This window comes from Rissa tridactyla, chromosome 1 (genome assembly GCF_028500815.1).
Source record: "Rissa tridactyla isolate bRisTri1 chromosome 1, bRisTri1.patW.cur.20221130, whole genome shotgun sequence".
In the NCBI taxonomy this organism is placed as follows: domain Eukaryota; kingdom Metazoa; phylum Chordata; class Aves; order Charadriiformes; family Laridae; genus Rissa; species Rissa tridactyla.
In genome coordinates this window covers 153,386,989-153,409,075 of record NC_071466.1, presented here as the reverse complement: position 1 = coordinate 153,409,075, position 22,087 = coordinate 153,386,989, and the positions used below count along the sequence as shown (strand labels likewise).

General features: G+C 40.6%; 1 protein-coding gene across 1 annotated transcript in view; it reads left to right on the top strand.

The window, feature by feature from the left end:
* Positions 1-2,346: 2,346 nt before the first annotated feature.
* Positions 2,347-22,087, top strand: part of CAPRIN2 (caprin family member 2) — a 36,586-nt gene continuing 16,845 nt past the window's right edge. Inside the window, exons 1-9 of the mRNA XM_054210926.1 lie at positions 2,347-2,352; positions 3,638-3,837; positions 5,782-5,844; positions 9,552-9,638; positions 12,246-12,484; positions 13,856-13,938; positions 15,890-16,051; positions 16,566-16,609; positions 17,987-18,802. Of these exons, the coding sequence (XP_054066901.1) occupies positions 3,667-3,837; positions 5,782-5,844; positions 9,552-9,638; positions 12,246-12,484; positions 13,856-13,938; positions 15,890-16,051; positions 16,566-16,609; positions 17,987-18,802 (1,665 nt within the window). The 5' untranslated portion in view covers positions 2,347-2,352; positions 3,638-3,666. The remainder of the gene's footprint in view (positions 2,353-3,637; positions 3,838-5,781; positions 5,845-9,551; positions 9,639-12,245; positions 12,485-13,855; positions 13,939-15,889; positions 16,052-16,565; positions 16,610-17,986; positions 18,803-22,087) is intronic.

Genomic DNA, 22,087 nt, shown 5'->3' with positions numbered 1-22,087 from the left:
AAAATGGCATTAAACTAATTAATTTAGGCTGTTCTTAATCCTGGCATTTCCTAACTTTGGTGTGTTTGACCTTGCCACATTAATAACACTCTTTGAAGTACTCTAGAGACTACACACATATACTATAAATGTATATAGCATCAGTCTCAAGTAGTTATTCTGTATTTGTTTTAAAATGAAGTTCAAATATCCTTTGATTTTAAATATAGATTTGGCTTATATGGATCTCCCTTTCAGTTTTTTACTCTTTTACACAATTTCCGAATCGTAAAAGTGCACTATAAAGTAGATTGCCCGCTGCAATTATGATTTATAGAATAGTCCCAGGTGTCTGCACATTAATTATGACTTATTATTAATATATGCATTAACCGATCATTCATTTTGTAATTACTTTGCAAGGATCTAGTCCATCAGTGCTAGCTTTGAATAAAAGTGCACAAAGAACAGAAATCTACTGAAGGACTTTCAGTGTACGTTGCTGATCCTGGACACAAGCCGTGTCTTATTCATTAGCATTTCTTCTCAGTCACGAAAACTAACCTCGCAAAGTGACCTTATTCTAGGAGCCAGGGCTTTAAGAAAAATAAAGTATTTTGAGACTTGTGATTAAACCAGGAAAAGTGGCAAGATTGTGGATGCTACAGGTGGTTCCATATGGCTGAATCTGATTCTGCAATACCTCTCCTTGTTGTTTGAATCATTTATCATTTGCTTGTTTTTACTTTTAAATGCAATCTTTCTTTTGTACGAGCCCTTCCTCCCCAGTTCTCTCATCTATCCGGTGTGCTACATGAGCACCTTTCGTGTTCTGTAAAACCTCTCTTCATGATCCTTCCTTACTGACTCATTATTCTTTCAAAATGTCTCTATTTTCCTAACTTTCACAACTTTCAGAATCTCTCTGAACTTGCTATATTATATATTGCTTTTTGAGGTAATGACCATGAAAAGAGAAACAGAAAATGTAATTCCAACTTAGTCCTCTGGTCTTTGGAAGGTCTGTTTTCTCTCGTCTTCCAACCTTGATACCTGATGGCATTGTTAGAATCGTAGAATGGTTCAGGTTGGAAGGGACGTTACAGATCATCTATTTCCAACCCCCCCGCCATGGGCAGGGACACCTCCCACTACACCAGGCTGCTCACAGCCCCATCCAGCCTGGCCTTGAACACTTCCAGGGATGGGGCATCCACAGCCTCCCTGGGCAACCTGTTCCAGTGCCTCACCACCCTCACAGTAAAGAATTTCTTCCTGATATCTAATATATATCTACTCTCTTCCAGTTTGAAGCCATTACCCCTCGTCCTATCACTACATGCCCCAGTAAAAAGTCCTCCTCCAGCTTTCCTGTAGACCCCCTTCAGATACTGAAGGCCGCTATGAGGTCTCCCTGGAGCCTTCTCCAGAAGAAGAACCTCTCCAGTTTCGTTAGAGGTTAACAAAAGTTTGTTTGTGATTATTTTACTGTCAACATTCAATGGACTTAAGTGCTTTTACTAGCTATGAAGTGTTTACATGACTGGGTTGCATTTTTAGAGGACGTACGCATCTTTTGTTACATAAGATGATTCAGAGTCCTGTAAGTCTCCTCAAGGGGCTCTGTACTGACCTGGAGGAACCCTTCTGCTGGCTTAAACAGGCACAAACCAACATTTCTTACTGCCCCATTCCTGCCCAACCCACACTATAGGGAAAGAGGGTGCCGTGTTGCGAATAGGCGGAGGTGGGGATCCCCTTGCACTGGGGGTGATGAGGCCCTTTCCTCAGGGCTACCTGGAGAGAGCAGCCAGCCTGTCTTGGGCCAAATGTTTTAAAAGGCCATTGCGGTACACGGAACTCAACGGCGGACCATGGCTTCACCAGGGACCTGTGCAACCCCCTCACCTAGAGCAAGACCCGGGGCGCCGTCAGGCCACAGGCCCCTTTTCTACGAAACGGGCGGCAGCGCCGTGCTCACCCTGTACCCACCTGCCCCCAAGGCCATCCCTCAGGGCCCCTTGCACCATGCCAAGCTCCGGCGGAGCAGCAGGTCCCGCGCAGCGGATCGACACCCCAACCCCTGAACCCAGACTGACGGGCGACCCCGCCCCAGCTGGGGCGCCCCGACCTTCACGGAGACGAGACCCGCCCCGCCGCACGCGCTGACGGTTAACGGCTCCTCCCCCCCCCGCGTCACGTGAGGCGCGGGGCGGGAAGGCGGGACGGACAGGTGAGACGGCGGCGGCGATTGGGAGGCAGGCGGTGACCTCGGCGGCGGGCCCCGCCCCCGCCCCGCCCCGCCCTTCCACCGCCCCTATATGAGGGGGGGGGCGGGCGGCAGGGCGGGCCTGAGCGTGTGCGGGTACCGAGGTGAGCGGGGAGGCGGGAGCCGGGAGGTGCGGGGCCCTGCAGCGGCTGCCACCGCAGGGGAAGCGGGCGCATGAAGCGACGGCGGTGGTGATGGTGATTCCCCGGGACGGCGGCGCCAGCGGGAGGGAGCCCGCCGCTGCTGTCTTCTTCCCCCCCACTCCTCCTCCGTCGGGCGGGGGCCCGGTGGCGGCCGTGCCCTCCCCGGGAGGTGCATGCTCGCCGTCCCCGGCAAGGGCGTGATGAGCGGCTGAGCTTGGGCTCCCCCCTCGGCGGGCCAGGGAGCCGGCGGGATGCGGTGACGCCGGCGGGGACTGAGCGGGCTCGTCCCGAGGAAATGCGGGTTTTCTCCTCCCCCCAGCCCCTGGCCTCCCTCGGTGTGGGCGGCTGGTGCCTGCCGGGGTCATGGCGCTGCAGGCCTGGCTGGCAGGGAAGGGACACAGAAATGTGGTGTCATTGCTTTCCAGGAGCAGGTGCAAGTAGTTGAGGATGAGGGTGGTGGAGCATCTCTTACAGAAATTCTCTGTTCAAGGTTAAAGCCCGGCCCCTCCCATCAAAGCCTGGTGTCTTGCCACGGCACAAGCACATCTTTTGGGTGGGTGTAGGCAGAGACCAATTCCTTGTGAAGAATGATGCTGTTGTAACTGAGTGTGTGGCTTGCTTTATCAAGCTTTTTTTTTTCTCTTCACTTCTTCAATTGAAATCTTTTTCAGTTCTTAGTTGGATTGTTGCAAAGGTCATGAAGGGGTAAAACTGATTTAATGGGGGCTGAGAAGAAGAGGGGCTGTCCCTTTAGGCATGCCACTTCTAAATCTCCATTCAGGCTGCAGCCTGGATAGGAGGCCGGCAGTGTGATTTGCAATTGCTTGCTTGCAGTTTTTTTTTCCCTTGTGGGTGATGTGTGCAGGAAACCCGCCTAGTTTTATATGGACACTATATTGGGTTTCTGGAATCATCCCCTGTGCTGTCTGATTCTGCCTATGTAAAGGATTTCTGGTGTCTGGATGGGTGGGGAGACTTGAACAATACAAAGTTTGCCTTGCTTTGAAATTCCTGCTACGGATATTTTGAAAGGGGGTTGGAGAAGAGTGAAAGATTGTGATGAATTCTCACTGAGGCTCAATTTTGTGGCTACATTTTCTGAATGTGTGGTAAGAAAAGATGTAACTTAAAAAAAAAAAGAGAGGGAGAGGGAGAGAGTTAAATAAAAGGAGTTTTGTTGCAGCTCCATCCATTTCAATGGTGCAGCTTTCCCAAGCCCCTTTCCATTGCCCATCATCACCTTCAGGCCGGTCAGAGGAGGGGGAGGAGAAGAGCATGAAGGCGGCCAAGCAGCAGGTGAACCCGTCTGGGGAGAACCAACCTCCCTCCAGCCCCCTGCAGTCTGCGCTGAACTCGGCAGCCTCTCCTTCCCAGGCGTATGAGACTTACATTGATAATGGGCTTATCTGCCTCAAACACAAGATCAGGAACATTGAGAAAAAGAAGGTAACTTGTTTTTATTTGGTATGGTGTATATTTAAACTGCTAATTGTAAAACTCAGTGCTTGTTTTATAATAGCTGGAATAGCTGTGTCTATATAGGGAGTAATCATTGATTTATTTTTTAAATAACCCGTGAAAGGACCTAAATGTGGATATGCTAGTGGCTTTTTATTATCATTTATAACCCTTGTATAGTAAAGAATGGTGTTCTTTATTCTTATGGTTCTGAGATGGGCTTCTTGTGTTTGACATTGTGAGTGTAACGTTGTTTCAGGGAATCAGGATTGCAGCTAACTGTAAACTTGTTCTCAGCTGCTGGCTTTGTAGTGCATGTTCAATAGCTAGTAAAAGTAACTGAATGTTGATCAAAACCGGGGATGCTTCTCTAATAGACTGAATCAGGTCAGAACTAACTTGGAACTGATTTGGAGATGGATTGTGGTCTTGCAGAAATCCTCATATTTCTTCTATTGATTATATGCACCTAATATTAGGATGTAGAAATGTATGTAAAATTTGAAATTAGGAACAGTGTTTCCTCTGACTCACGGAAACATTAAATGCTATTAAATATGTATTGCATTTCACATAAATCTTTGACTTCTGTATTTTAAATATAGACAAATGTTATTCACTAGAAAGCTTTTAAACAGAAAGCCTCCAAAGTCTGCTCTCTTGCTTTGAACTGCGCTTTTCTGGGGTGGGGGGAGGCAGAATAGTCTTAAGAATAAGAAGTGAGATAATGATACACTTAAAAGATTGTGGCTATAGCTGGTCAGACTTTTGCATTCTAAGACTTTTCAGTTGATTGGCAGGTGACTGAAGACTATGTGCATGACTTTTAATTGCAAAAAATTCTATTTTCTGTAAGATAAAATAAATAATTGTGCTGTTGCTTTTGGTACTGTGTCAGGATTACAAGTAAAGCAAATGTATGAATATGCTGTGCTTTCTGTATTATATCCTAGGGTGAGAAAAGGGAATAGATCAGACTTCTGGCCATGTGGCTAGGGGACTTGATCCACCTGCAGGAGATGCAGTATTACTGCTGTCTCATGTCATGCATCATGCTGTTATTTTGAATAATGTCAGATAAGCATGGTTTCCTTGTGTGATTAACCAGTTTTGTGTTGGATTCTAATTCTGTCCAAGGAAGCTTGTTGTGAATTTTTCAGGTATCTTTCACTTGCTGGCAAGGCCATATTATTTATATGAAAAATCAAAGTGTGACTTACTAGAACGAGAAGAAAGTTTTCTTAGGCTCCTGTAGGTGCTATATCAGTAAACCCTTTGTGGGTAGATAGACAAATGAAATAGTATTCAACTTCCATGGCAGTAAACTCCCCTTTCTTTTCCCTGTGTGTATAAAGAAGCTTGTAATATCTAATAGTTTAGTTTTGTATAGTTTACATCAGCTTTTAAAGACTGCTTCAGTATATTAGAAACAAATCTTATTTCTTCCCTAAAGATATTAGTCCAATTTCTTAGGAAATAGTGCTATAAAATCCTGATGACATAACTGAAGCCAGATTTTGAAAGACGTGCTCTCAAAAATTAAGTAGGATTATTCAAGGATAACTAAATTCCAGTATTGTCTTGGAAAAGCTAAAAAAGCCTAATTCTAAATAAGGATGCTGGATGTGGTTGGAGCTCCTTAAAGATCTAGGGTCAACGCATTGGTTTCTCTTAAATGAAACAAAGATAGCAAGTAAGACATGAAAGATCAAAGGTAGGAAAGGGAAGTAGGCAGTCCTGGAGGTTGCCAAATTAAAGGTGTAGCAAAACTTTCTACATTCCTTTCTCCTGAAATGAGAGGAAGTAGTAAAATTCCAATTCTGTTGCAGTATGCAGATGGCTTAAAACATAGAAAGAGTAATTTCACTCATACCCCATAACCCACATTAGACAGAAATCAATATAAAAATTTTACTTTGGATTTTCCTACAGCTGAAACTAGAAGACTACAAAGATCGCCTGAAGAAGGGAGAAGCCCTCAATCAAGACCAGTTGGTAAGTTTGCTTTATGCAGGAGTAGGTGGCCTCAAAACCTTCAAATGTGTCAGAAGGGATAGGTTGCTAAAGGAGGTTACTTTTTACAGAAGTAATGCCTGCAGGCTTGCAGTGGTATTTCTCACAAAACCAAATGGACAAATTATAGGTACTTAAGCTGAATGGTGAGACTGCAAGCTTTAAGTCTCCTACTTTAACCTTCATGTTGTGTACTGAAGTAATAGAAGGTCTGTGTTTATCTTTGCTCTGAAGACTTTCAGCTTCAGTGCTCCTGCACTTTTATTTCTTGATGAGGTGTCCATATGCAGCTTATCTATACGGCATTGCAGTGTTAGAACCCAAACCTCAAGATTTCTGGGGTAGTTAATTAACACTCATGACTTCTTCACTAACAGGTGTTACTTGAAATTGCCTGTTGGCTGCACAGTGCTGCTGTTTACAGGTAGCTGTTAAAGTATAATTGACAAATGGTCTGTGTTGGTACAAAAGATGCTGGCTTAACTTGCATGAGTTCTAAAGGCTTCCCTAATACAAGAATCTAGCCAAGAGTTAACTGACTTAGTTGTGAATGCTCCCTTGTCCTTCTAGTGCTGCCATTAGATGGCTGGGAGTTGCCAGCACTCTCAAATGATGTTAGAAAAAATGTCTGTTTTGTACCTAAGGTACTAGAGTTTGGAATGCCAGGGAGCAAGATCATTAATAAACAAATGAGATCTGCTTCATGGATCTAGCTTAAACTTGCCTGATGTTAAAACAGTGGTTCTGGCTTTTCTTCCACCTTGGACTAGAATGGATTCTAGAACTGAAACCAAGTTTCTATAACATGAAAGCTGTTCCTTCTTAAGTATGTCTGAGTAGCAGTATCACATAATCCAAAGGGTTTACTGCCCTAGTCATCCAGGAGTCCCATTTTTAGAATGTTCTTCACACATGCTAAAGAACAATTGTGTGTGTGATAAAGGGCACCAACACTTCAGTGGTAGTGCTGATCCTGCTAATGAACCAGTTGGAGAAATCCTTTATTGACTGTTAGCTTTATCACAGTGCAGCTGTATGAGAACACAAATACTATTTTCTTACTCTGAATAATTTCTAAATGAGAACTAGACATAAATGGGATTACCCTACTTTTAAGTAGCAAGTTTACCTATTGGAATGAATGATCGTTTAGCACTTAACCACAAAATCTGTAGTCTCTTGCCATCTCAAGTGCAGAAGTAAATTAATTAAACCTGATGGTTTGAAGTAGGATGATGACCTATTAATTCCTCTAAACTCAATCTGGAATCAGGTGGGCAACAGCCTTTTGTGTTCAGATCATAGGTGTTAAATACAATCTGTTTTCTTCTGTCACTAACAGTGAGGCTATTGAACAGTATTGTGTGTGAGCTTGATTAGTCTTGAACATGTTTTAAAGCTACTTCGAATTTGACTGTTTCTTTGGTATACACCCTGGAGTGTGAAAAGCTGTTATGTGAAAGTGAAATAAGATGTGGGGAACTAAAGAGGTGAATGATTCTGTAGATGTTTTTCTTGCAAATGCATCCAGCAGCACTAACTTTGGAAAATGCCAATTAACTTGGTTACTGGCTTTCACTATTCCCACCTGAGCTTAACTTTTTAAGTATCAGTATTTTTATCTCAGCTTCTGGGATAGCTCTAAAATGGGGAATTGGATTCAGTCTTGCTAGTGAACTGACAAGTGGTAGTCAAACTGTTCAGATACTATTATAGAAGCATGTATGAACTCAGTATTTAATTTAGTTAAGATCTACACTTCAGTGGTTAAGATACAGAAATACTGCATTTGTACCTTTCAGATGTGAATTCAGATGTATGTACAAATACTGGGACCTGGTGACTGCAGCTAGAGCTGAGCTTAATAATTGGGACACATGCCTAAAGAAACCTAACTGCCTATAATACAGTGGAGCTCTAATGTGACTTGATGTCCTCTATATTTTTCATTGTTTCTCACACAGAGGAAGAAGCGCGCATCTGGTGATGAACTTATTTTGCAAGCAATTTGGATTAAACTGTAATTACTTATGGTATATGCCTGCCAGAGCCACTGTGTGTGCTAGCCTTACTTTAGGAAACATTTGTTTCAAAAATGCGGGGCTTCCAGCAAGTTAAATGTGCTCTCTGGCAATATTGTGCTGTTTTGCAAGCTGAGCAGACTTTCCTCAGTACTGTTCCTCCAACATGCTGTTAATGAATGTTAATAGCAGGTGTGACAAAAGAAAGCTATTGCTTTCCTGCAGGCTGAGTTATAGCTTGTCATCAGAGCAGTGGTAACCATTCCTGATGTTTTCAGGAAGGGAGTTTTATTCTTGGATTTGCATGGTTAAAAGCACAATTACTGCAATCTGTCTAGTAAGATGTTGGTGTTAAACTGTGAGTCTTCCTCAAGTGTTAAATGTGTAGGCATTAAGGCCTTAGGAATCAATAAGTGCTAAGTGAACTTGCTAATTAGTTCTTAAAAGTTGCTTGACAAATTTTGTGAGGACAACTTAAACTACCAGATGAGTGCTTTACAGTAACTCATGCATGTTGTTGTGCTGAGTAGCATTTAGGCCTAGTAATGTCTAGTATACTACAAATAAGTGAATACAAGTAACTGAACATCAAACTGATAGAACAAATGAACGTGTAACTTGCTTTCCAGTTGCTTAGGAACACATATGGAATTTGCGCATGTTCCAAATCTTATTGGGACAGTAGATTAAGCTTTTGTCACTGCACTGATGAAACACTTAACACTAACACTACTTTGAAAGAGCTTTATATTAGGCTGACAGGTCCACTCTAGGAAAACTTCTGATATCATCATGTCATGAGCATAAACTAAACTGAGTGTAGAGCACATGTGAACAACTTAAATTAAACTTAACTTGTTACTTCCCAAGCATGCCTTATGGTATGAGGATACGGACAGCATCTCTGAACTGCAGCATTTTGCAATCTTTATAGCTGTCAAGGAGACTTATAAAAATGAACTGACTCCTCAGTGGGGGAAAAACTCATGAAAAAAAATTAGGGTCTATCAAAATGCAATTAATCTACTGTAAGTAGTCTTTTGTGAAGACTGGCTGCTAAGACATTGGTTAAAATCATAAGTGAAGACAGGAACACTTGCTTTAGTTGTGGAAACTAAATTTGAAAGACTTTTTTCCTGAAAGTATGACTTGCCTTCTGTCTTGTTTGCTTTCTAAAGTTTGTGCAAATTGTCTGTAAAGGCATACAGATAAGCATCAAGGTAAAAGATCTGTGCTGAACTTGTCTGTCTCCTGTATTCCTTCTAGGCTTTCATATCAATATCTGATTTTAAGTAGCTGTTTACCTCATTGCTAAGACTTATGGGAACAAAAGGAAAAATGAAATAACTGGTATCCAGGCTTTCCTGTTTCAACACTAGTATACCAAGTATTGCACAAGATGTTGCCTGGAAAGTCTAATACAGACAAACTTGTAGGATATCTGTGCAGTGGTGTGGGCTGGCTTTGTATGGCATCTCAGACAGTCACAGCTCAGTGATAGTCACAACTAAATTTAAAATAGTGGTTACATAGTATCTTTAAAGAAGTTAGTTTCAGGGCAGTACATGCTAAATGAATAGTTGTCAATGAGAATTTAAGTACAAGGGGATTGAGGTGCAACCAGTAGCCTTAAGCATGAAAAATACATTTTTATCTATTCCTTTGTAGGAGGCAGTAGAGAAATATGATGAAGTAGTACACAATTTGGAATTTGCCAAGGAGCTTCAGAAGACTTTTTCAGGACTTAGCCAAGATGTAAGTATAAAATGCTCTTTCCTATATTCTAGGGGTGGGGGTAGCTGCAAAGTTTGTGCTACACTTATATGCCAATACACACAATACTAAGAAGTTTCTTTCTTGGAACATGGAAGAACAATGTGCCTAAACTGTCTGGAGTAGTGGGTAGAGCAAATGTTGACAACTTTGAGTACTGCTGGCCTCCACAATATGGTTATTCACTGTGGACCCCTGTAAGAAATTGTGCTTAAGCAAATCGAATCACTGGAACTTAGCTGCATTTAAGATGACTCCAGTTTACTTAAGTTTGAAAGCATTAATGATCTTACTGGTAGATTGTGCCTGAAGTGGGCTCATCCCTTCTATAGCTGTAGACTGGCAGTGGAGCATCCCTACTGGAAAGGACATGCGGGTCCTTGTGGGCAGCAGTCAAAGTAAATTAAGTGTACCCCTGGAGCAGTGAAGGCTAGACTTAGACTGAGGACCAGTACATAAAGGAGAACTGAATATTTGGTACTTGTTAACCAGTTGTGTCTAGTTCTGGTCACTTGGTACACAAAGGCTATAGATAAATTTCAGTGAGTCTAGTGGTGGGCAGCTGTGGGCTGAGACATGTGACTGCTGAGTAGAGCCTGGAAGAACTGGGCATGTTGAGCCTGGTGGAGTGAAGGCTTGGCAGGAGATGTAGTAAGATGTCGTCAAATACCAAAGAGATTACTGAAAGGATGGAGCCAGTTTTTTTGCTGAGAGATGGGGTAGGAGAAGGAACGATCATAAATTGAAACAGTAGCTTCCAAACTAGATAGGAGGAAAATAGTCATTCTGAGGATAATTCAGCACCAGAGCAGACTGCCTAGAGAAGTAGTAGAATCTCTCCTTGGACCTTTTCAAAGATCTGACTGCACAAAACTCTAAAAAAATCTCATCTTGATTCAGTGTAGCCTTTGTTCTGGAGGCTTGGCTAGATGACATCCCAAGTTTCCTTTCAAACTGAATGTTTTGATGTTTCTAGTGAGGGAAAGTGCTGAGGTTAAATCGCTTTGGTTTCAGTGAGGACCACAGCTCTTAGTAAAATTTTACCGAAGCTTGTGGAGCTTGTCACTTGTTCTGTTGTAGTTGTCTCTAATTATGGCAGTCTCTAAGTGTCTATGTGACAGATGTAGAGCTTTGTTTAGGTCTTTATTCAGGGTTTAAAACACTACGTGCATTATTTTCATGTAAGCAAGTGTTTTATCTTTGGAGAAACTTGTCTCTTGGCTCAAGCAAACACTGTCCTTATGAGAAGATTTGATCCAAGGTGATGCTTGGGATGCTAAACATAATTAGTCACTGCTCTGGCATTATTTCTCTGCCCCTTCCAAAATGCTGAAGGACTGGTAAAATGGCTTGTCTCAGTGTTGACTAAGGCCCAAACAATTTTGCTAGAGAGGATTTTCTTGTATATGTAGTAATTCCAGGTAGTGCAGTAAAACTCTCAAAGGAATATGTGAGCAGAGACTTAGGAGCCTTTTCAGCAGTGTTGCTCCTTTGAGTTCCCACAGTCATTGTATGAACATAAACTACTGTGCTGAATGTCAAAATGTGGCTTGCTTCATATTGCTTTCCTCTGTGTAGCTGTCCATTAAATATCAGAAATGAAGGAATGTGACCCAGTGTATCTTTTGGTAGGTGTTTTTAGTAATCCAGCCTTAACTTCTACCAGTTCATGTTTGTTCTTGAACTTAGGCTATATTTAAAGGCTAACCTAATCCACTTTGTTTTTTCCTTGGCTCTACTTCTACCAGTATGGATTATATGGCCAATACCCATTAGTAGAACACTAGGGGCATTCTGGCAACAACATCCTTATATCCTTTACAGTGCATTCTAGAAAACTAAATTTTCCTAGACCTTGCAAAGAAACATAAGGTACCCCATATTGAGGCATTTTTAATTCGGCGGTTACTTGGATAGCTTCTGCTGCATAATTCTATTGGTACATTTTGGGAAATTTCTCCTCAAATGCATGGGGGCTCTTTATGTTCTGTGGCTTGTGTTGTTGCTTATTTAATGAGTGCTTTAGTCTTCTGCCAACAGAAATAAGAGTAACTATAGGATTCTGCTGTCTTCTGCCAACAGAAATAAGAGTAACTATAGGATTCTGCTGTATCACTTAAATTGGAGTATTCAAAAGTGAAGAGGCAGTTGTCTCACTAGGAAAAATTTGAGATACCTTCTGCATTATTAGCTTCATGTGACAAATGTTAGAGGTCAGTTAGGCTTGAGTTTGTGCAGTGGTGTTAATTCTATCAATTTCTTATATTCAGTTTTGAAAGCTACTGTTATAAAGTAACAGCAGGCATAATGAGGATCTAAATATCATAAAAACATACCACAAGTGAAGCTACTGGTATCCACTTTGATTAAAAGCTAGATGTGTAGAGAATTAGTGGATAAATAGGGAGCTCTTCCAGAGGAGGAGCTTGAAAGATCTTGGGTATTGGAAGAAAGAATTAGGAACTTGTGTTATCTAACAAAAATTAATAGTTATTTTGATCAATGTATGGTGATCAATACTGAGCTTGGTGTGTTTTATCCTAGAATCCTGTTACTAAACTAAACTGTTGAATTCATGTATTGAAATAGCTGCTGAAAGCACAGAAGAAGGCGCAGCGAAGAGAGAGTCTGTTGAAGCTTGAAGCGGAGAAGAAAAAACTGCGTACAATACTTCAAGTTCAGTATGTGCTGCAGAACTTCACTCAAGAGCACGTTCAAAAAGATTTCAAAGGTGGTGTGAATGGTGCAATATACTTGCCTTCTAAAGAACTAGACTACCTCATAAGATTTGCAAAACTGACATGTCCTGAAAGAAATGAGAACTTGAGGTAAGCTCAAGATTTTCATCTAATTGGTATGCTTCGTTCATTACAGTAAGTGTCCTCTGACACTGCCATGTCTTGAAATATGTTTTGGGACATTAATTAAAATTCTGTTCAGTAAACTTGTGTTAGTCTGAGACTAGGAATGTAGCAGATTTACCTCACTCTGAGCATCAAAGGAAAGCTGCAGTAATTACAGCCTCAGTTGTGAGTTACACACAAGCCCTGCTGTCTTATGTCTCCCTGTGGGGTTGAGGGGAGATAGTCCAATACCATTATATCAGAGGCTGGTGGTATGTTGCTTCCCTGGGGTCTCACTGTTCATGAAATGGAAAAAGTGTGGTAAACACAGGAGAACTGTGTATCTGGGAAAGATATGCTTCTTTATTCCAAAGGAATGTAAGGTAGTACTCCTGAGGCTCTCCTGCTGTTAGCTTCAAAGTAGCTTTAAAAATTTGACTGAAGTTTTTGATACCTCTGCACTAAATGTTATACATTTTAAGGTAACAGGTTGTCAACAGATGTATGTCACTACTAATGTGGCATCATGTTTGTACTTTGATGCTTATGTTTAGTATGACAGCCTGTTTGTTTTTAAGATAGTGTAGTAAGAATTGTATTTAAATATTCAAAAAAGCAGTTAAGTGGTAAGTTGAAACACCATGGATAAGAGTAATTATTTCCATGTTCAAATATGACTAAGTTCCTAAAACTTGTAATCACTTGTCATATGTTAAACATGCCTAATCTTTGTTCTGAAGTTAATATCTAAAGAACAGCTACTTATAAAAAGCCACACGGAGTCTCTCATCCCAGTGAAATAACTTTTTCTAGCTTATAATTCTCATTGTATTACACTTCCACAAGAAGCATAATCCTTTCCTTTGGGACACTAAATTTCATCATGGTGCACCCTAAAAATAAATACATCCATTGTCTGGAAGGGGTGGGGTGGATAATGGGTCTATGTCAAAGTTTCTCAATGACTAGTGGAGTGGCAGGAGGTGTTGATGGTTGCCCCTGCACATGTGCATCCAATAAACAAGGTGATCAGCTGATTAAATCGCAATTGTTTCCCTGTCTGGGAATCCTGTCTTGGAATGAAGTCCAGCCATATGGTCTTGTGGGATAATGGTAGGCTCTCTAATCTGTCTTAATTACCAACAAAAGAATTTACATTTGCTTGATTAAATCATCTGCAAACAGATATAGATGAATCACTTTCAGTAGTGGATAATGGATTTAGGATTCACTCTATGTATGCAGTCTTAATGTGGAAGGTTAAACATTAGTCAGTGTCTTAATGAGGGATACTGGGATACTACAAGACTTGATCTTGGCTATGATTCTACCTGGTGAAACTGTCACTTGTTTTAGTGTTGAAGACCAGATGGAACAATCATCTCTTTACTTCTGGGACCTTCTAGAAGGAAGTGAGAAAGCTGTGGTTGGAACAACATGTGAGTGTCTCATCCAGAGAAATAACTTACAGATCTGAAATTTGTGTGCCGCTTAAACATCTTACAACAAATTAATATATGTGGACGATACTAAATTAAGCACTCTGAAGTGCTGTAACTCAGTTATCCAAAGACGAACTGCTGTTTGTTCAAAGTTCTGTTTAAGTACAGATAAAGAATGATGCAGTAAGCCTTTACCTGGTAAAAGAAAGCATGTTCTTCTACTGACATACTACACCTTTTGGGGGAATAATGATTGTAGTAATTCAAAAGCTGATGCATGAATACCTTACAGAACTAGCAGTGGGAAGCTTTTTGGGTAGTTATGTGCAAATGGTTAAGGCTGGAACAGTGTTCCCAGGCATGAAATGCTTAGTTGAGTATACTGATACATATTACAAAGCTTCAGTGGCCCCAGGCTGAAGGTCCCCCAGACTGAAGATTTTGCCTTGTAGGAATTCCAGGCTCATACCCATTGTCTGACTGCAATGCAGGATACCACACTGAAGAATGATAGTCATAATGGAACTTGCTGTGATCTCTAATCATGCACAGTGCAGTCTTGCTTTGACCTGTTGCAAATGTCCTCCTTTTTCAAGCACAACAAAATTTGTGGGACTCTACATATTTTCTTCCATCTGTGGCTTTTAGTTTCAGAAACCCTGTTTGTGAGCTAACATGTATTCTGTGTTCCTGTTTAGAACTTGCTTGTGAGGAAACTGTCCTTCCTTGGGTTGTAGTGTCTTTCCTATTGCAAACAGACCTTGCTTGTCCCATTTGTTCCAGTCTTGTAATGGCTGTGTGGCAACAATCTTTCATTTGTCATTGACAACAATGTTGTTGAAACTGTTATATGAGAGCACTAATGTACCCTATCTAATTTCCACATACAGATAGTTGAACTGACAACTAAGTCATATAAATCCATGTAGTCCTAGACAAAGTGTATATTGGCCTTGTAGAGTTACAAGCTGGTAACTTTATCCTTTGTATCTGTTGACATGAACTGATAGTTGCCTGGTTATCTTGGACTCCAAATTTCTGTAGCTTTTTGGCTATCATCTAAACTTTTGTGACTATTTTGTTAGTATTTCAATCCCTTTAGTGTCAGTCTTCCATTCTTTTGTGTGCAAGCTAAATGTCAGATAAAGCTATTATGACCTATTAGCATTCATTGCCTTGGAAGGCAATTTTTATATCTGTATTAAATTCTAGCTGCTATTCTTGTTTATATGGTTGTCACTGGTAGGAATGATCTTTCACTGAATATTCTTCCTGTTCTCAAGGCTGCCTCGTCTCTAGCTCCTCTGAAACAATTTCTAGTATCACTGCTACTTCTAAGGTCTTACTCTCCACTCCAAGCTGCTGTCTCTTTTCACATGAAGGAAACCGGACAATGCTCATTGGAAAGAGTACACAGTTATGGTTTTCTTCAACTATGTAAACTCTGACTTTTCTCCAAAACTTTAGAGGAAAGTTCAGTCTGGAACAGTCTCTTGCTTTCTTTCCCCCACTTGTTTTTGCAGTTAACTTTTCCTTCTGAGACTTACCGTCCTCTCACGGAGAAGAGGGTCTTGTAGGGCAGTTCTATGATGACTTTGTTTCGCTTTACCTAAGCTACAGTCTGCACAACATGTTTTTAGTATCAGTGCTGGCTAGTTTATAAGGGTAAACAAGTCCCTTTTGAAGCATGTGGGAGACCAGGTGGCTCAGTGTTTAGCTGCAGTCTTACCTTTGGATTGTGAAGATGTTTTCAGCTGTAATATATAAGGCAGTTTAACAAATACTTTCTTTTACTAAAGCATTTTATTGCTGTAACTCAGTACAATGTGTGAACTTGGAGAAGCTGCAATTTATCTAACAGGAGGAAGTAAGGAGTGTTGAACTGTAGTCTGAATACTCCTTAAATTCAAATTTTCATGTCTTAACTTCATGGATATTTACTCTTCAGATAAACACATGAAGGACCTGTTATCCAAACTTCTGGACTCCGGCTACTTTGAAAGTATTCCGACTCCTCGCACCACTGTGCCAGTAAAAGAATTGGAAGAAGTAAATAGAAAACCTGAGAGAACAAGACAGATGTCAAAAGGAGAGTCTGTCAAAGAACCAGGTGGAATATTACAGGTTTCAATTTCTGTAGCATAATGTTGGGATAAACTTGAACTGAGCATTGACTTTTTGTAGTTTGATGCTAAATCTAATCCTGTGCTGTAGCTTACTTGCAATGTAGTAACTAAAACAGAACCTGCAAGGCTTTCAGCCCTGTTCTGGCTAATATTGTAGAAAAAATCTAATTCATAGTAATAGGATGTTTTTGCCTTCTGAGCAAGCCTCCATGTTGAAGATGTAAGAATTGTCCAGTGTAGGGAGATGTTACATATTACAATAACCAAATTATGGATAAAACAAAATGTTTCATGCTTAACTTTAAATGTCTCCAAATGTAAAACCGAATCAGAAAATAAAAGCTTGTCTAAAAATAGCATGTTGAATGACAAGCTGAGCTTTCAGTATATCTGGTTTAGCAATTGGCACTCCTAATTAAATATGATGAAAGACTTGCTACTGTTTGGTCTGCCTTTCTGCATTTGATCAGTTGAAACAAATGAACATCCTTTCTCTAGAATCCATTATGGAGCTTATGAAGTCTGAAATACAGCCACAGGAGGTAAGATACTCCACTGCTAATTGCTTTTCTTTAGTATTGTGATTTATCAGAAACATAACTGCACTTCTGCAGCCCTTTTTTTTTTTTAAACTTAAAAAGGGAGTCTGAACAGCAACTTAAATGTTGCTTTATGTCGGAAGCATTAAAGACTTGGTTGTGTTTCTATTTCTAACCCGACATTTATGGCTTCTCTGGAGTATTTTGGGATAAATGGTGCAGGTTTACATGAAGCAGTATAGTACTTTAATGCTCTGGCACTTTTCTGAATAAACCAAAGCATCAGCCTTTAGAGTGGAAATGCTGATCTTGTGTACTACAGGACAGAGAAAATACACATCTACTAAACTCGTCTCTAAAAGCTAAGCTTATTGCAGTAGAATTGATATCGGTGGGGTTGAGAATGATGTAGGTCTTGCTCTGATTTGTCAGAAAAGTAGGGATCCCAAGACAGACTTGTGTGCACAGGTGTGTGTAGACCTGTTTCAACAGCCCTTCAGACTCATGGGTTAAATACTCAAGCTTCAACTGACGGTAGCATAAAACCAACTAAACTTGCTTCAAAAGTTGACGAGGGGTGTCCTTCTGTAAGTGGAAATACTGTCTCTTAAATTGCTGAATCCCTATTTCCCAGGTATCCCACTAGAGGGTGTAGTCTAGAACAAGTTCTTATAACCTATTGGTAACACTTACCTGACTAAAGCTCTTCTGGTGATCTGTCAGGGAAAAAATAATCTCAGCCAGTGAGCCCTGTACATTCTTTGCTTCAAATACATGCTTCCTGTTTATGACAAAGTAGTAACTCAGGAAAACTTCATTGAACTCTCAGTGACAGTAATCACAGCCTGGACTTGGAGAAGTCCACTGGTACTAAATCTGAGAACCTGACTTCTTAGTATTTGCACTCTAAGAATGACAGTTATACTTGGTTATTGGAGCTTCAAAGGGTCAAAGATTTAGGGTTAGACTGTGCTGCTACACTTAGCAGAATGTCTACTAATATAGTACCACAGCATTTTAGATGCTTAGGAGGAGAGCTACCTTTATAAAAATCACAACTGCACTTGACATTGTCACTGCCTAGGGAACATCAGTTAGCATTGAGGGTAAGGGTAATAGATTTACCCAGCTGAAGTATGCTTTACTGGTGCTGTTCAGGACTGTTTCATGCTTCTCTGTGGCATGCCAAGCAAAGCTAGTCTGTAGTGTTGTAGGATAAAGCCGTGGCTGTCCACATACTTACTATGGCTAGTGTTTAAACTGTCTAGGCTCTGTTTTTAGTCAGAAATTTTCAGTAGCTGGGTGACCTAACTTAACTGACCTGAACTGTAGTAGCAAAATGTTTTCTTGGGAGCCATTAAGTTTCTTTGGTCTATATAGTTTCTCAACAGGCGTTATTTGCCTGAAGCAGAATACTCTGTCAAGAAGAAGCCAGAAGAGCCCAAATCTTGGGAAGCTGAGTGTGCTAGAAAACAAGATCCTCCAAAGTCCTGGGAAATGCTTGTTAACATTGAAGAGCAGAAACAAGAGACCTTAAAGCCTTGGGAAGCTCGTGTTAGGCAGCAAGAACCAAAAAGACCAGATTCTCCAAAGCCTTGGGAAGCTCGTGTTAAAGAGGAGGAACAGAAGCATGAGTCTACAAAGCCCTGGGAGACCCGTGTTGAGGAGGAAGAACAGAAGAAGCAAGAGGCTCCAAAGGCCTGGGCAGCACGTGTCCGAGAGGAGCAGGAGGCCCCCAAACCTTGGGTAGCAAAGGTTAGGGAAGAGCAGGACCAGAAGAAACAGGAATCGCCTAAGCCATGGGTAGCGAAAGTTAGGGAAGAGCAGGAACAGAAAAAGCAGGAGTCCCCAAAACCTTGGGTAACCAAAGTTAAGGAAGAACCAGAACAAAAGCAGGAATCTCCAAAGCCTTGGGTAACCCAAACTAGGGAGCAACCAGAACAAAAGAAGCCAGAGCCTGTGAAAACATGGGAAATGCCTGTTAGGGAAGAGCCAGAGCAAAAGAAGCAGGAGCCTGTGAAGGCTTGGGCTGCACATGTTAGGGAGGAGCCAGAACAAAAGAAGCAGGAGACTCGAGAGGCTTGGGGAAAAGCTGACAGGCAGCAGCAAGTGTCATCACAGCAGTTACAGAACCCTCCGAAGTCCTGGGGAGCTGCAAGTGTTGGGCCAAAGAAGTTTGATATGGAACCCAAAGAAGTGAGTTGGCATATGTAGTATTACCTGTCATAAGCTTTTCACATAGTGTATTGGACTAAAGCTACCTATTAGCAGAGGCTTTATAAGGTGCGTTTTGTAGGCCTGTATTTAGACTCCTATTTTGCTTTTGGGGGAAATAGTTCTGGCAATTAAATTTTACATATGAATAGCAAGATGGACTGCTTTGCTTTTTACATCAACACAGTATTGCTGTGTTGGAGCCTTGAATAACTGCTTTATGCATAAGACAGAAGAATTAACTTAGTTCATGCCCAGCTATTGGCTCTGCCCACTGTTATCAGTACAAAGCAGGTATGACTCATCCAGGGATCAAATACTTTGTCTGTGGCTGCATGCAAATAGCACTTCAGTAATTTTTTTAGGCTTTTGATTAAAATGGCTGCTGATTCAAGAGAGATGTAACATCTAGATCAAGCAATACCAACTGTACAGGGGCTTAAACATGTATTTCCAGATGAATGCATAAGCCATACCGCTGTCCTGGAGAGTCTAACAATAGCATAGTTTGTTTTAGAAATGTAAAATGAAAGTTATTGCAGGGCTTACAGCTGAGCAGGCTGCTAGCCTGCTTTCTTTCTCACCTGTGCTTGGGTAGTACCAATTCTGATACTGTGAAAATAAGCAGGATAGTAGGCAAAGCGGTTATGTCATTAAGAGCAGTATTTAATTTAGAGTTAGACTTCAGGAAGAAAATCGAGGGAATTGAACAATTTTGTTGTACACAATGCTGTTAGCACTACTACCTTGTTTCTGCAAGAAAGCAGAAATCAATTCATTCTGTATTACTCATAGCAAATGATGAAGCTTAAATCTTGTCAGTAAACTTGACATAACTGAAAAATGGATGTTTTTGTGCCTAGAGGCGGGAGCGCAAACAGAAGGTTGAACATGAAATTAAAAGAGTAGGTAACATGCAGCACTGGGTAACAATGGGATTAAGGTGTTCCAGCTTGATTCACCTTTACACTCAAGCTGAGTAGAATCTTGTGTCCACTGGTGGTGGTACAGGTACAAAACCTGGTTGCCTCACTAAGTAGCTCTGAGCACAAGTAAGGTGTTGTGCACCCAACTATGCATAGTATTACTGTAACTGAAATTGTCATCATACTGGAATAGTCTCAAGCACTTTAAGATGCCTTGGAATTTCTGGTGTCAGATTAGCTTAAATGCAAGATGCTTCCTAATGAAATGAGTCTCTTATTTTTGTATAGGATGGAAAGACGCATGGTTTAAGTGGTGGGCAAAACTTTGCAGTAAGGAAAAAGGAGGGTCTTCAGTCAGTTGGGGAAACTTGCTAACTGCCTAGGGATCTTCATAGTAATATGCAAGTCAGTCAAATTAAACTAAATGGAATGTTGGAATGTAAGGCTACTTAAGATGGATTACTGAATTAAGTTAAGCATATTTTTAAAATTTTCAAACTTTGATTTGCATAGTAGACCACAGTGAAATACCAGCTGGCTATATATTTGTTTAGTAGCTACTGACCAATCCTAATATCAAAAGAATATTGAATGAGTAAAAATAGTGTATTTTCAACCTATCTTCCACAACCACTTTTTAGAAAATAAATGTCTAATTTGACTTGTGCATATAAAGAACAATTAAAATAATATTTTAAACTTTTTGGATAATGAAACCTCTCTTGCTGTTTATATGAAGAGGAGGCAATGCAGTGCTATAGCTGGATCCATTTCACTCCCAGGGAGAACCTAAAATAACCTTGTGCAGGGATCTAGGCATGGTAAATAAAAGGCTTATGTCACTGCTGCTGCTTTCTGGAGAGGAAATTAACCTTTCTTTACTCCCTGCAATAACTGTTACAGCTCTGAGACATCTTTTAATAAACTGCTAGGTTTTGAGATCTTAAATATGCTTATTTAACTTAATGTACTATGAGGTACAATACCTAAGAAGTTGGGCCTAAGGCAGCAGAGTGAGCTGATGTACAGCCCTGTTAAACTGTTACTCTATTTAAATGGTTGCACAACCTGTGGACCAGCAAATTTGGTTAGAGCTGAATTTGTAGCCTGCTGTGTGAAAGCAAAACAGTTTGTCCCTTGCTGTCATCCAGTGCCATTTAATTCATACCTGCTGTGAATGCTGCTCTGAGTAGAAAGCAAATGTTAACTGTATATCTACATGGCACAGCTGGCAATCACTGTTGTGATTACAGTTTAGGTATTACCATTCCAGCTCACTTAGTATTCCACAGCTAAAAAAACCTGAAGAGGAATTGAGGTCCTGTATCATAGGATGGGGTTTTACTACTATTTGTGGTGGTTGAAATGTATGTTAGTGTTATGTATAAGTAGACCTTCAGTCTCTAAAAAAAAAATATAAATCAAGCTTTAACAGGAATACCTAGTATGTTAACACTTTGACTAGTAAAATTCCAAAGTGGTCAGAGTGCCCTTTGGCTTATTGGCAATGGTTTAACAGGTCCTAAAACAAATTCTAGGTTTTTCAGCTCCATTTTTAGTCAGGCTTTTTGGTTATATGTCAAAACAGTTTTTCTTGAATGTATAATAATGTTGACGTTAGGTTTCAGAAACATTATGACAAATTAGACCCTAAACTTATCAGTACTGTGTAAAATGAATGTGAATGTTGTTTGAACCATAGTGTTAAGTGATGTCAGCATGTGTAAGTCTGATGTGAGCTGGCCTAACAGGTGACTAAACTCACAATCTGCTACCAGCTTGTAGTGACTTCCAGAAATGTATCTGACTGTAGGCTAGAAAGAGAACTTGCTTTAAAACCATCTTAAGGATATCAAGTTCCTGCTCTTTTTCAAAGCATCTATTTTGTAAAGGCATAAAACCTGACATACTTTAACTTTCTGATGCTTTTTTGTGTAGTGCTGTATTACACTTAAATATTCTCATTTTGAACACTTAAGTACCAGCAAAACAGCAAATCAATGTGAGATAACTTCACTATAGCTGCTTCTGGCTGGTGTATTTTAATATTTGCAGGAACTAGAAAATAACTTCTACAGAATGGAGAGTCTTAATGTTTTAATCTCGGCTTAAAGCCCTAATATCACATATGTAACCCTGTATGCTTGCTCTTCTAGTTAAAGAATGCTACCAGCATAATGAATGGAGCATGAGCTGGGGAAGGAGATGAAGACTAATAAATTGTAAAAGCATACAGAAGATTGTATCATCTTTGCAACTACAAGTGAAACACTGCAGTCTCTTCTGCTTCCATGCTTTTGGGGCTGTTTTTACTTGGTTTTGTTTAATGTACAAGTCTAAC